Genomic DNA, 12,856 nt, shown 5'->3' with positions numbered 1-12,856 from the left:
CACGTCCAAGGCTAACCACAAAGTCAATACCAAGAGACACTAGTAACTCTAGCTTGTTGTCCCAGTGCTTCACCTGTCCATTACTTGAACAGCAGCTCAGTGATTTTCATGGCCATCAAATTGCTCTTTTAAAGTAGTTTCAGTGTATGCAGTAGTACTTTTCCAGGCACACATTTAGACATACCTACCAATCTATATAGCCTGTAATACAATAATATTGCAGAGAAAATCAAGGTTTAAAAGGAACATTTAAAAGTCTGACAAATAACAAACCACTTCTTTCATGCCTTCCGATTGATCATGGATTCATCTGACTGTGTTACAAAATGTTTTGTGAGAACAGATTGTTGACAACACCTTAGATTTAGAAATGGCCTTCTATTTATAGTTTCCACTTCTGGATGAACTGGGAATGCTGTAATTGGCTTTTTCGCTCAGCATGGAAGGGATCTCTCTCACCTCTGCTGAGAAGAACTAACGCAAAATAAATATCCTTTCCCACAATACCTTTCTATTCTTTTGTTAAGCTGTAACCTCTCAGACCTGTTATGTTGCCTCCTAGGGCTCTTGTATCAGGAATATCGAGATAAATCTACGCGCCAGGAGATTGAAACCAGACGACTGCAGGATTCACAGACAGACCCTGAGGAGAGTTCACCCAGCGAGGAAACCCCATCTGAAGCAGAACCTGCAAGTACGACCGAAAGCAAAGCTCCACCACAGATCAGTTTGCTGAGGAACTCCAACTCCAGGTTCAACTTATGGCAGGATCTTCCCGAGATCCGGAGCAGTGGAGTCCTCAGCATCCTCCAGCCAGATGAGATCAAGCTGCAGGAGGTAATGGGGGAAGGTGGAGTGTTTCTTAACTGGGTTGCTGCTTAAAAGAGTGAGAGCAAATTAAGTCAAATGATCAGGATTTAAAAATGAAGAGCTTCATAGCAGTCACAGACAAGCCTTGCCCTGCTGAGTATTCTGTGTTACACTGGTTAGCACCACTCTCTCTTTTTTTGAAACTACAGATGTTGTTCTATGTGCTATTGCTGCTAGACCTTTCTGTAGCAAAAAAGAACTTCTTTTCCCTTTTCTGATTCAGCGTTAGGAACAATTTACAAAGGAAGAGGCATAATGAAGAGCCTCTTGCAATAAAGCTCCTGGTTCCCAGTGCACATTAATCCTCTTCTGAAGTTACTAGTAGGATACGTACTTTCCACCAGAAGCCTTCGAAGAATTCAACCGTTAACTGTAATCTGTTTTAAATGTGATGGCATTAACGGAAAGGGAAGAGATAGAGACTGATGAACTTCCTTAGTTTTAAGTGTGTTGTTACTTGGAGTGTTATGCAAAACAGTAAAAAATTATGGCAGGTATATTTGCATTTTAGCCCTACAGTGCAGTGACACCACTGTTTGAGAGTCATACGCTGTTAATTTGTAGGGCTGCATCAAACAGTGAAAGGAATAGGTGGGGGTAGCTGCCACAATTAATGAAAACATCAGTCACACAACAATTTACAACTGGTTGCTAGTTTGGATAGCGTGGGGAGCATGAGCGCTCTTTGTCCATGCATAGCACTGCACTCATAGCCAGCAGTGGGGATGAACAACCCTTGTTCAGTGTGTGACATGCGTTGTAATATGAGCAATGGGCCTTCAAAGGCTCGATCCTGTGAGTCCTACTGTACGCTGGCGCCAGGATTACTTCTGGTGAGACCGTTGTGGCAGTGTACCTGTTCAGCCCTGGCTCATGAGATTGTACCCAAAGTGCTGAAGAACATCTCAGGGTGTGAGCAGTTGCCCCGAAGCTTACTTGGGTTTGCACAATCCACATTTATGAATCCCTTGTGTATACGGTGCCACCCTAGTCCTGGCCAAGGCTGTAATTTCAGTGTTACGCTGGCAGGGCTCATCTTGTGAGCCGCAGGGGTGTGATGGGCAGGGCTGTGGTGCTTACACTCGTAGTGCAAGGGACCGGTGTTTATGAAGTGTAGCTTGGGCTGGCAGCACAGGCTGTTAGTGTGTCAGGGTTATGGCTGAAGGTGACTAAAATGATTTGTTGCTTTTCCATGTTCTTCTGCACTGGTTATATCAGATTTGTTCTGTTTACCTGGCAAAACACGGTACTTCCAACTGCCAGCATTACAAACACAATCTGGCATCTGAAAAGTTACAAGCTTTTCTTTTTCTTCCTGCTTCAAAATTGTGAGTCTTTTATGGAGAGACATTTGCTTAAAAGTTTGCATTATAGTTTTCAAAACCTGCTATTTCTGTTGAGTTACATTCATTACCTGTAGGTGTGTTAAGGAAAAAAATCTCTGTGCTGCTAAACCCCAACATTAAGTGTGCTGAATTTTCTTTGCTCCGCTTAAATAACGACAGAAGTAAAGCAGATGGAGATGGGACAGTGCTGCCTTAAAGAAGTGCTGTGCTTTCCTCTGATGTTAGTTTCTCAGACCTGAAATTTTCTTCCTATTTGTTCTGGGATTAGCACAGTAAGAGATTATAAAATTGCTCAGAGCCAGAAAGCTGTGAAATTGGCTGAACATTGAATAGATAAAGTGGAGAATTTGCTTTGTGAGGAGAGTCAAGGACAGAAAACAAGGAGGGCTGGAGAAATCACTGAGGCAATTAAAGAGATGATGTTGAATTCAGCCTTGCTATAAGCAAGCACTTGCTTGCTCCTGCAGTGCTGGAACTGTACTCACTTAAGTTGGATATGAATTGGAAGTGTGAGCTGTATCCAAGGGCTTGATTAAGTGAATGTAAAGTGTTCAGTGAATGTAAATTGTTCAGCTGGACGGTTGGAGGAATTTACCTGAAGTACAGGGCAGCAGAATTCTGGAGTAAATGTCTTAAAAGGACAAAATTGTACCTTTCTGACCTATTTTGTCTTCAAAGCTTTGGTAAACACAGAGACTAGAAGAGCTTGCAGCTCTTCAGCCAGGAAAGGTAGAACAAGAGTATTATTTACACCACAGGGAGGAACACCACTACCTGAATGGAAAGAAAGTTGAAGCAAACACCCCTGTTCACAGCTGAGGAGGGGAACACCACCGTGGCTGTGCTGGAGCAGGGCTTAAACAGTCAGAGAAAAAGTTGCTCATCTTCAGTAATCTGCAAAATGAGAGAAGACAAAGAGGAGGAATCTGGTCAACATTATTGGAGATGATGGAAAATGACTAAGCAGGTTATCAATACAAGATAAAAAACAAGACACAGGTGCTTTTTAATCATCAAAACGAAAAACTTGTCTGGAAGAGCAATGGATGCTTGAAAAGTGTCACGGAAGGCAATTTGTCATTGTCCCCATTGGAACAGATGAACCAGAAAATGGAGTTTCAGGAATGAAAAAAAAATTCCAACAAAAATCCAAAAACCCACCCCCCAGCAATTTCAGGAAAAAAAAAATGTTGCAGCATGGCCCATTAACACCAGCAACTCAAACAGAATTCAGACAGCAATGGCCTCTGCCACACCAGCCTTTTTAATCTGAAGTGAATATGAGAGTAGCAAGATGTAAAGCAACGAGTCTGGAAGTGTCACAAAAAATGTGGGTGCAAATGCAGAAAAAGGAAGAACAAAAGAAAAAGCAAAAGACGTGTTACAGATCACAGAGCTCAGGGAAATATGGAAATTATTCGCTACTGGAATAATTATCAGAAATGACCAAGTTATTGATAGGGTAGTTTTAATTATCCAGACATCTGTTGAGCATCAAACACAGCAAAACATGAATCACCAAGGGCTTTCTTTTAACTATACAGAAAATGTAATTATGCAAGAAGAAAAGCCAAAAGAAATGCTTTTTGGGTTCTGACAGGGAGTCAACATGGAGGAAATAACACGCGACATGTATGTAGCAGGAGGAACAAGTGGCTAGGGAGAAAACACACTCCCTGTATTACATGTGATTTAGGCTAAAACCAATTCTGTCACCAAGGTACTAGGCTCTGAAGAGGTAGTGATTAGAAGAAACAACATTTAAGCAGTGCAACGTCTTTCAGCCTAAACCTTATATTAGACATTGGCATGGCCTTTTTGTGGAGTGGCTCCAGTTTATTCCTGTTTCCCAGTTCAGTTCTCTACTTTTCAGTTTGTCCTTGCTGTATTTACTGTATAGCTTCTTCATTTTGTCCTTATCCGCTTCCTAACTGTATTGATTTTCCTATGCTGTGTTCATCTTCTGTGTTTTAGGAGATTCCAAGCTGAGTGGAACTTGCCAAAAACAGTTTACTGGTAAAAATAGTTTAGCAAAGTATTCTCAATCTTAGAACTGAACCCTTTTTGCTGAGATGTATGAGCTTTGATAAAGTTTTTGCCAGGAATTATTTGGGTTTGGGTCACTTGGTGTTAGAAAAAGGCGCAGAGGCAGACTAATCTGCACCATGTGTTATGGTGTGAATTTAGATCAGAGACCTGCTACTCTCAAAATTTTCTTTGCTCAAGCAAAAGAGGGACTTGAACCCAGTTGCGTGCACTGGTGGAAGTGTGCCTCTTCCACCTCTCTATGGAAGAGGAAGTTTGACAGGTAGGCAGTCTTTCTTTCTTGTTCCATTTTCACAAAATGTCCAAATAAGATTTAATTTCCTTTCCTTCTTTGAGCAAACCTTAGATTTAAAACCTCTAAATTGGCTGTACAATGGAGCTGCCTTCCTCCAGGGAGCTCTTGTGATGGACTTTGCACTTTTAGCCTGTGAGGGCAACCAGAACTGAGAGCTTGTCACAGCCAATGCCGTGGCATCAGCTCAGAACAACATCCCTCCTAGACTAGACTGGAATTCCTCCTTCTTATCTGGTGGTTTACATGAAGAGCAGGGCCATTGGGAACAAATATGTCCAGTCTATATAATAAAACATCATATTCTCTCAACATGGATTTAGCCTATAGGATTACTTACTCTTGTATTTGGTAACTCTCAGTTTTTCTCCCTTATCTTCTACATTTCCTTCTTCTTTAGGCTTCACCCCTCTTTTTCTTTCTCAGTCTCTCTGCCAAAACATAAGCAATGAAAACTATTAGTATAACTTTTACATCACTATGAGATTTCATGAAGTTAATGACCCAGAAGACTGATGGAACAGTGTTGGTCATGTTTCCGAGAGATAGTTTCAGACTATTTGTAGACCCAGGAAGATAATATTACATCAATTGACATTTAGTTCAAAAATTTTTCTAGTTATTTTTGCAATTCTGAGACCAGAAGCTCATGCTTTTATTTTCTAGTGACTGCTTAGAGCTAGCAAAGTTCGTTTATTGTACAGAGATCACATCATTACAGCGCATGGTTGGACGTTTGGTGCCAGTTTAGGAAGTTTGCAGCTCATACTTACCATTCTAAAGGGAAACAGAAGTCTGGGCTCCTTGGAGTAGGTGCTTTGGGTCTGCAGAGGACCACCTGGATATCCAAAGTAGATTAAGAAACTTGTGCCTTACACATGCTGTGAACACTTCCAGAAGCTTGTCCCGATCAGTGGAGATGTTCTTTCTTTCCCGGCATCTCCTTTAAATCAGAACCTTGTGCACTGAAGTTTTCACTATGGATTTAATTATTTCCTTGGTCTGCACATGCCCATGCAGGTTTAGAACCCCCCACTATGGTGAACAGCAAATGTACACAAATTAATTTCACCAAACATAGGCAGAGGGGCATCTACAGATCAGGAAGCAACTTTCTCGATTAAGCAAGTTGTCTGAGGGTTTAAAGGCTGGGGTAGAGTGGCAGATCTTGATCTTGGCTCTTATGACTATCCTACAGTCCAAGACCTGGCAGAAAAAAAATATCCTGGCTTGGAGTGCCTGGAAAGCTGCAGTGCAAAATGACTGGTGGTCTCAATCCTTGGGATATCTGGAAGAGACAGGCTGTCCCAGGATGTCATGTGTTATTCTTTGTTGTATCTTTACCTATTTCCTCTTCTTGTCTCATTTATCAAATAAAAAGCTACAATTAAAGCTGTAAGAAGTGCATTTAGGACCTAGCCAGTCACGCAGAGAGAGAGACAGGTTCTCTCTCAGATTCAGCAGGTGCCCTGGTGAAGCTGTTGGGAGAAGCTGAGCTGATACTCCTCCACTTTTCTCATCGGGAATCTGGCCTTGAAAAAAATAAAAGATCCTCTTATTCCTTAGATGCCAGTTGTCATTTTTACCTGCTTCCTTTGCTCTGTCTCCCTTCTGGGGGCTGTGCAGGCACAACCTCCTTCTCTGGTGCAGGAAAGGACCACCTGTTTGATTTAACTGGCCACTGGGAATATTTCCTAGGCTACCAAACCCACAAAGAACTGAAATCTCACTTCGACTGATATTTTAGCAGCTCTGGATTAGGTAACAGTCCCTCCTTGCTGCTGTACCCATCCTCCCAGGTCTTGGACTGCAGCATGGTGTCAGGAATATACAACCTTTTGTACCTCAGGTCCTTCTGTGATGCAATGATACTTCCAGTAAAAGGCCAAAAGCTGATCAGTGGACATTTAAAATAATTTCTTTACAAAGGAAAAAAAAAAACAAAACAAGTAAAACAACAAACCAACCCACTAAAAAAAGAACAACCAAACCACAAGACAACCCCCCCAGCTAATTTGGAAGATTTGGTTTTTCCGTATGCGCAGCACAAGAAGTACTGCATGTACCTTCTGCTCCATCGCATCTCCCCGACTCTTCCTGGGCCCGTGCGGCCTCTGAGAGCTGGTGGAGCTCAGGGACTTGCACTACCTGGCCAGCTCCCACCCTCACCCGGCTGCAGCAGAGGAACTTGGGCTCAAGGGTCGGAGCAGCTTTAGGTTCAAGGAAGCGAGACTTTCACTGATCTACCAACAGGTCCCTCTCTCAGTAGCAGCAGCATGGGCCAGCCCCCAGACAAGGAGCCCAAGGCAGACCTTCATCAAGAGATATCTGAAGGATCTAACGATTTTTCACCTTGTTGAAGCCCTTGTGAGAATCTTTCAGTTAATCTTACTTCAACTAACGGATTCAGTAGTTGTATAAATAATCATCTTTTTTTATCTACCGTTGAACAAAGACAACAAACACTTGCCTGGAGGGTAAGTGAGCTCTGTGTGGTAGTAGTGGACTGTCCCTGCAGTACCCGCTGTAGGGAGAAGCTTTTACATCCTCATCTCATTATCTTGTGATTTATCTCTGAAGCAAACCACCAGTATGTCTCTCTGCTTCCCCAGACCACATCCCTGGCCTGAGAAAGCCAGGCTTTGCGCCAGAGACTTCTCTTTTAACAGGAGAAGTGGGGGCTGGAATTCGGAGATTTATTTATGGCTTATGGTAATAGGACTACTGTGTCTTGCCCTAGTCCTTGGTGAACCGGGTCAGAAAAGCGTATGGCCAGGGTTGACCGGGGACCCTCACTTGGACAGTAACAGCTGTATTTCCTTCGGGTCAGGGAACACACAGGGGCCTGGAACACCACAGCCGTGGATTTCTATTAGCTCTGTCCCACACGTGTCGCACATGCTGGGTGCTCTACAGCCCGGCCCCTGCGCCATGGCTTTTCTAAAACAAGAGTGTAGAGAGTGTAAGGAGATCCTCCTAGGTAGCACAATAAGCCACAATGAGCAGAGATACAAGCCAGCGCTGTCGTGATCGGCAGGGGATTGGAGGGTGTGTGGAGGCTGCCAAGGGGAACTCCCCAAAAGGGAGATGAAAGTGCAGGACCTTGGCAAGTGGGCGTGGGGGGGGGGCCAGTTCCTGGGGCAGCCTCAGGTCAAGCCCGAGTAATGCTAAGAAGAAAGGGGGGAGCCCATGAAGTGCTTTTATCTGTGCACGTGCAAAAAATCAGACTGCTTATAGAGGGAGAAAAAGAGAAAATTCTGCTGGAGAGATTCAGTGGAAGGAAATGTGGTCAGAAACTTAGGAGAGAGATAGAAGGAGCCAAGGCTGATGCTTGAGGGAGGAAACTTTCCCCCTTCACGTCACTATCCTCTGTAGGACGTGGCAAATGCCACTGCAGGCTTACCTCTCCCCATACTAGGTCTGGAGGGTGGGTGCAAGGTCCATGACTGTGTGCAGCACAGGTATTCTCATTAATGTTGCAAGTGCCACTCTATAGAAGGTACCTGCTGATTTCCTTCTTTGTGATTCTCCCCCAGGCCATGTTTGAGCTGGTTACTTCCGAAGCCTCATATTACAAGAGTTTGAATCTGCTGGTGTCTCACTTCATGGAGAACGAACGTCTGAAAAAGATCTTACACCAGTCTGAGGCACACATCCTCTTCTCCAATGTCCTGGATGTCATGGCTGTTAGTGAGCGGTGAGACAACTGCTGCTAGATTTTTGTCCAGCTGAATGGCATCGCTTTAGATAACGGCATTTGTAGAGGGATGGAGGAGCTAACTAGGGGCAGTCTGTTACCTGCTGTCCACACGAGCCTGCGGGGACATTCGTTGCTTTGAACCCCAAAGGCTTCTTCTGGGAATTACCTAGGACAGACAGATCACAATTAATATGAGCACTGGGTTTCTCATCTAGCTTCCTGTTGGACCTCGAGCAGCGGGTGGAGGAGAACATTGTGATCTCGGATGTGTGCGATATTGTCTACCAGCATACGGTTAATCACTTCTCTGTGTACATCACCTACGTCTCCAACCAGACCTACCAGGAGAGAGCTTACAAGCAGCTTCTGTGAGTTCCAGTGCTTGATACTAAATTATTTTGCAAAATTGCATGGGCCACAGATTTAGCTGTAATTTTGATATTTATGAGACAGGGCTGGATAATACAGAAACCAGATTTCCAACTTCACTAATTTTTCACTGCACCTATAAAAAGAAAACACAATTAGAAGGCTTTATAGTAAGGGTGGGGTGATACATATGTGGGTAACATACAATGTAAATTCAGAGCCAGCAGTTTCCCAACAGTGGTAAGTATTTATGGTGTACATGAGGACACACACTTGTGAAATTTTCTTAAAAGGGGAAAAAAAAAAAAAAAAGCTGTTTTCTGCACATTCTGGTGTTATATACACAGACGTTACCTGGACCTGAGGATATAATCCAAGATATTTTTGCAGTATTTTTGAAGTTTAGCAAGTCCTTTCATCTGCTAGGATTCTCTTGTGCCAGCTGAAAACAAAGAGTGCCCTACAAGCTTGTCTCTGAGCAGGAGAATTATTTTTTTCTTTAGTTACAATGTCCTGGATTCTTTCAGGACAGCCCATTACACATGCTGCACTGTATTTCCTCACCATAGCAGCAGCTGGTTCAGGGGACTGTAACAAGCCCTAATCCTTTCCTTTTTCTGCTCTCCAGCTTTTGAGGCAAAAAAAAACCACTTAAAGGGGCCTCTGTTGAGCTTGGCCAACTGTTGTTTCCAAAAGGAGGGTGACTGCAGGGTTTCCTTCAGTCAGAGGTGAGCGATATAGCTGCAGAATATAAACAGGTTGCCTAGAGCCATTAGCTAAACACTCAGAAGTGAAGCAGCCATAGGCTTGATTACTTGAGCTTGAAAAGGACCTGTTGGAGATCGAGGTATTCCTAGATATGAAATTAGATGGCAGCAGTTTTTTTTGTCTGCCGGAGAACATAAAGCAAATTGAAAAAACAGACTCCCTTCCACAGGGAGCACCTAACTAGCACAAGAATTTTGCAGCACTTGGCTGAACTGGAAGCCAGAGGTGTGTCACAATCCTCCCAGATTTGGCTGTTCCTCAGATACACGCAGGTCCATTCTGCTGCAGCTCTGATGAGTCACACCATCACACAAGTACCTGCTGCAGAAGCGCTTACGATGGCTTCTCTTGGATGTTGCGAGTCACCCACAGTAGAGACAGGTTTTGCACAGTTAGCAATCTCTTTACATCCACGCTGTTTCTGCTGGCCAGCACTCCAGCAGTGTAAGGCTCCCTCCGGGCCCCGCAGTTGCCAGGAAACGTTGGCTTTGGCTACGGCAGCTGGGGCTTGTGAGGCTGCTCTGTGCAGCTGTGTCCAGGGGCCAGCAATGCCCTGTTCTGCTGCAAACACCATCAGGGAAGACCCGGCCATGGCCTGTGCCCTGCTCAGGCTGGATAATGATTTCCATCCTCTGGCTAAGCAGCCAGGAGCAGCCAAGCTTGAGCTGTTTTGTGGCTTGTCTTGTTCTTACGACTGGGTGAATTTCACCTTGTCACAGAGTTCCAACTGTGTAAAAATATGTAATTATGCCTCTGACTCATCTACTTGGACACACACCCCATTCACACACACCTACGCGCACAGCGTATGCTGCTGAGCTAGATGTGCTAACACATGTGAACACTACCGTGGCTTGTACATTAAAAGTCTATTTTTTCTCTCCCCTAACACTATAAATAGTTATAGATTTAAACCAAAATACACCTAGAAGCATTCGGTCCCCTCCTCCCCTCTTCTCTCTTATTGGGAGAGGCCGGGCAGATGCTGTCTCTGGGACCAAGCTGCTTTTGGATCACCAGCCATACACCAGAGTCTCAGGCAGGTTGAGCACTCAAAGCCCTTACCTTCTCTCTCTCTCCCCTCAGCCAGGACAAGCCAGCTTTCCGGGAAGTGATCTCACAGCTGGAGCTGGATCCCAAGTGCAAAGGCCTGTCCTTTTCTTCCTTCCTGATTCTGCCATTTCAAAGAATCACTCGGCTCAAGCTGCTGGTGCAGGTAGACTTCTGCTCTTCTCTGTGTCTCGAAGGTTTTCTGGATCACTCTGGGAATTTTCCTTTCCAGCAGTTGCGAATGAGGCTTAGATACAGCCACAGTCAACCCTATAGCTGGAACAGAGTTAGACATTCTCAACAACTATGGAAAAAAGATTTCAATCACTCAGAGACCATCCCCAAATTAGTGTTGAGTTTGCCAGATAGCTTTTACTGAGCAAAAGAGTTGAGGAGGAACTTTACTGAGCTGCTAGAAGGGGTAACAACAGTCCATTAACCCAGCTGCCTGATGGTTAGGATGCTGACACACAGATGCACAGTGCAGAGCAACTGCGGGACATGGAAATGCTCCGTGTATAATACCCTGCGTCACGGTGGCTTGGACCATCTTCCTCCTGTGCTTTGCCAGTTTGTCTAAACACTGCTGGAGGCCATGCTTCTAGGGATGAGGAAACAGCTCAGTCCCAAATGGTCTTACCCCACTGGGATCACCAATAACACTGTCTGTTAGTGCCAGCTCTAGCTATTTTTATTTATTCATTTATTTTTATAAAACAAGAGTCTGCCTGCTATATTTCTTTCAGATATAAGGTCAGATGGGAACAGGTTTTAATGAGAAAGAGGAACTAATAGGCGAGAGTCGCTGTACTGTCACCTATCCTGTAATTAGGCTGATGGCCAGAAATAACTTGGAGGCTAGCAAAGACCTTTCTGTGCTGTCAGATTGGGATCAGAGTTAATATAGCCTTTCCTTCCCTGCAGAATATTTTGAAGAAAGTGGAAGAGAAGTCTGACAGGGAAACCACTGCCCTGGACGCACATAAAGAACTGGAAACAGTAAGTTTGAATGAGCTAACTGAAGGCCACCATTAAGATTAAACCGTTGTGCTCATTTCCCCCCCCAAAAAAGACCTACGAACTACATTCACTCCTAGAGCTGTCCCTTTGAATCCAGTAAGTGTGTTCCAAGAGTAATTTTTTTTTCTTAAGTCTTCCTTGCTCTCAAAGATGGACTAATGTAGCAGCACTTAGATGTCAGTGACGAGGAATCCCTTGCTAACCACAGATGTGTATGTTTCCACTGTAGGAAAAGGCAGAGAGAATGTTTTCACTCGGGATATTCAAGAACACAAATCGTTTTTGCAGATACCTGAAGGTGATGGATCCCACTGAGAGATGTAATTAGCTGCAACAGGCAGCAGAGTACAACTGTGTCAGGTTTCCTCCAATACAGCATACTTCTTCCTCTGACCTAGAATAACAGTTTCTTAATGAAGTACTCGAGCCTGCTTTTAGCCCTCTTCCCTGAAGCTGGTAGGTAGGTGTGGTGTTCAGTTGTACTAGTTACTGCTGTGTATGAAACATGAGGAAGGCATTGGGATGTTTTCCACCTGGGCTTTTCCTGACGTGGTCAGACAAGGCGATCCCACCTCCAGGCTACATATCTGAATGGTCTGGATGTAGCTGGCAGCTATATGGGCTGGGACAGCGTTTGAATCCTTCTGCATCAGAAGCTTGGAACATTCTCTTGAATCCTGCAGTTCAACATAAGTATTTGAAGTTGAAAACTGTGCTAGAACATCAGCCTGAGGATACGGTTGCAGCTTCTAGCTGAAATACTAGAACAAAATAGGCTCTTGGGTTTGCCCTGAACTAGTCTAGGAAGTGTACACTTTGGAGACCGCTGGGGATAAAGACAGAGACCTTAGCAATGAAGAATGTTCTGCATTAGGTAGTATTTGCAGAATCCTTCGTGATGATTTTGGTAGCCACTTGTTTTTCCATTGGTCAAAAGCCTGAGGAAGGCTGTTCCTGTAGTACACAGATGATTACAACTGCTGATGGAAAAATGCTCTTTTTATATTCAGCTGTCAGTGACTCACAATTTCATAACGCCCTTTGCATGGTTACTTATCTGTAAGTGTTTAAGTTTAGACGCCTAATATCCAGCTAGGTACAGGCGCCACAACAGAGATGATCTGGTGCTTATTTTCTTTGTAGGTATTCTATTCGAGAGGTAAGAGCTGATCACGGTTTCAATTGCTGATATTCTGGTGCATTTTGAGTAGCAGAAACAGAGCACAAAGTGGAGCTTGTTCTCCAATGTAAGTTTTCTACCTAGCCAGCTCTCAAGAGGGTTGCTCCTTATGAAACAGGCAGTGGCATCTAGGTTAAGGTCCCTGTAATAGGGTAGTGCCTGCACGTTGGTTGTGGTTTGTCAGTTAAAAGTTTGTACTCAGAACACAGCTGGGC

General features: G+C 44.2%; 1 protein-coding gene across 1 annotated transcript in view; it reads left to right on the top strand.

The window, feature by feature from the left end:
• The first annotated feature begins 561 nt into the window (after positions 1-561).
• Positions 562-12,856, top strand: part of NGEF (neuronal guanine nucleotide exchange factor) — a 20,322-nt gene continuing 8,027 nt past the window's right edge. The window contains exons 1-5 of the mRNA XM_010296907.1: positions 562-837; positions 8,091-8,251; positions 8,470-8,622; positions 10,478-10,607; positions 11,366-11,440. Of these exons, the coding sequence (XP_010295209.1) occupies positions 8,094-8,251; positions 8,470-8,622; positions 10,478-10,607; positions 11,366-11,440 (516 nt within the window). The 5' untranslated portion in view covers positions 562-837; positions 8,091-8,093. The remainder of the gene's footprint in view (positions 838-8,090; positions 8,252-8,469; positions 8,623-10,477; positions 10,608-11,365; positions 11,441-12,856) is intronic.

Source organism: Phaethon lepturus, unplaced genomic scaffold (assembly GCF_000687285.1).
Source record: "Phaethon lepturus isolate BGI_N335 unplaced genomic scaffold, ASM68728v1 scaffold32791, whole genome shotgun sequence".
NCBI lineage: Eukaryota > Metazoa > Chordata > Aves > Phaethontiformes > Phaethontidae > Phaethon > Phaethon lepturus.
This window is presented reverse-complemented; position numbering and strand designations above follow the sequence as displayed.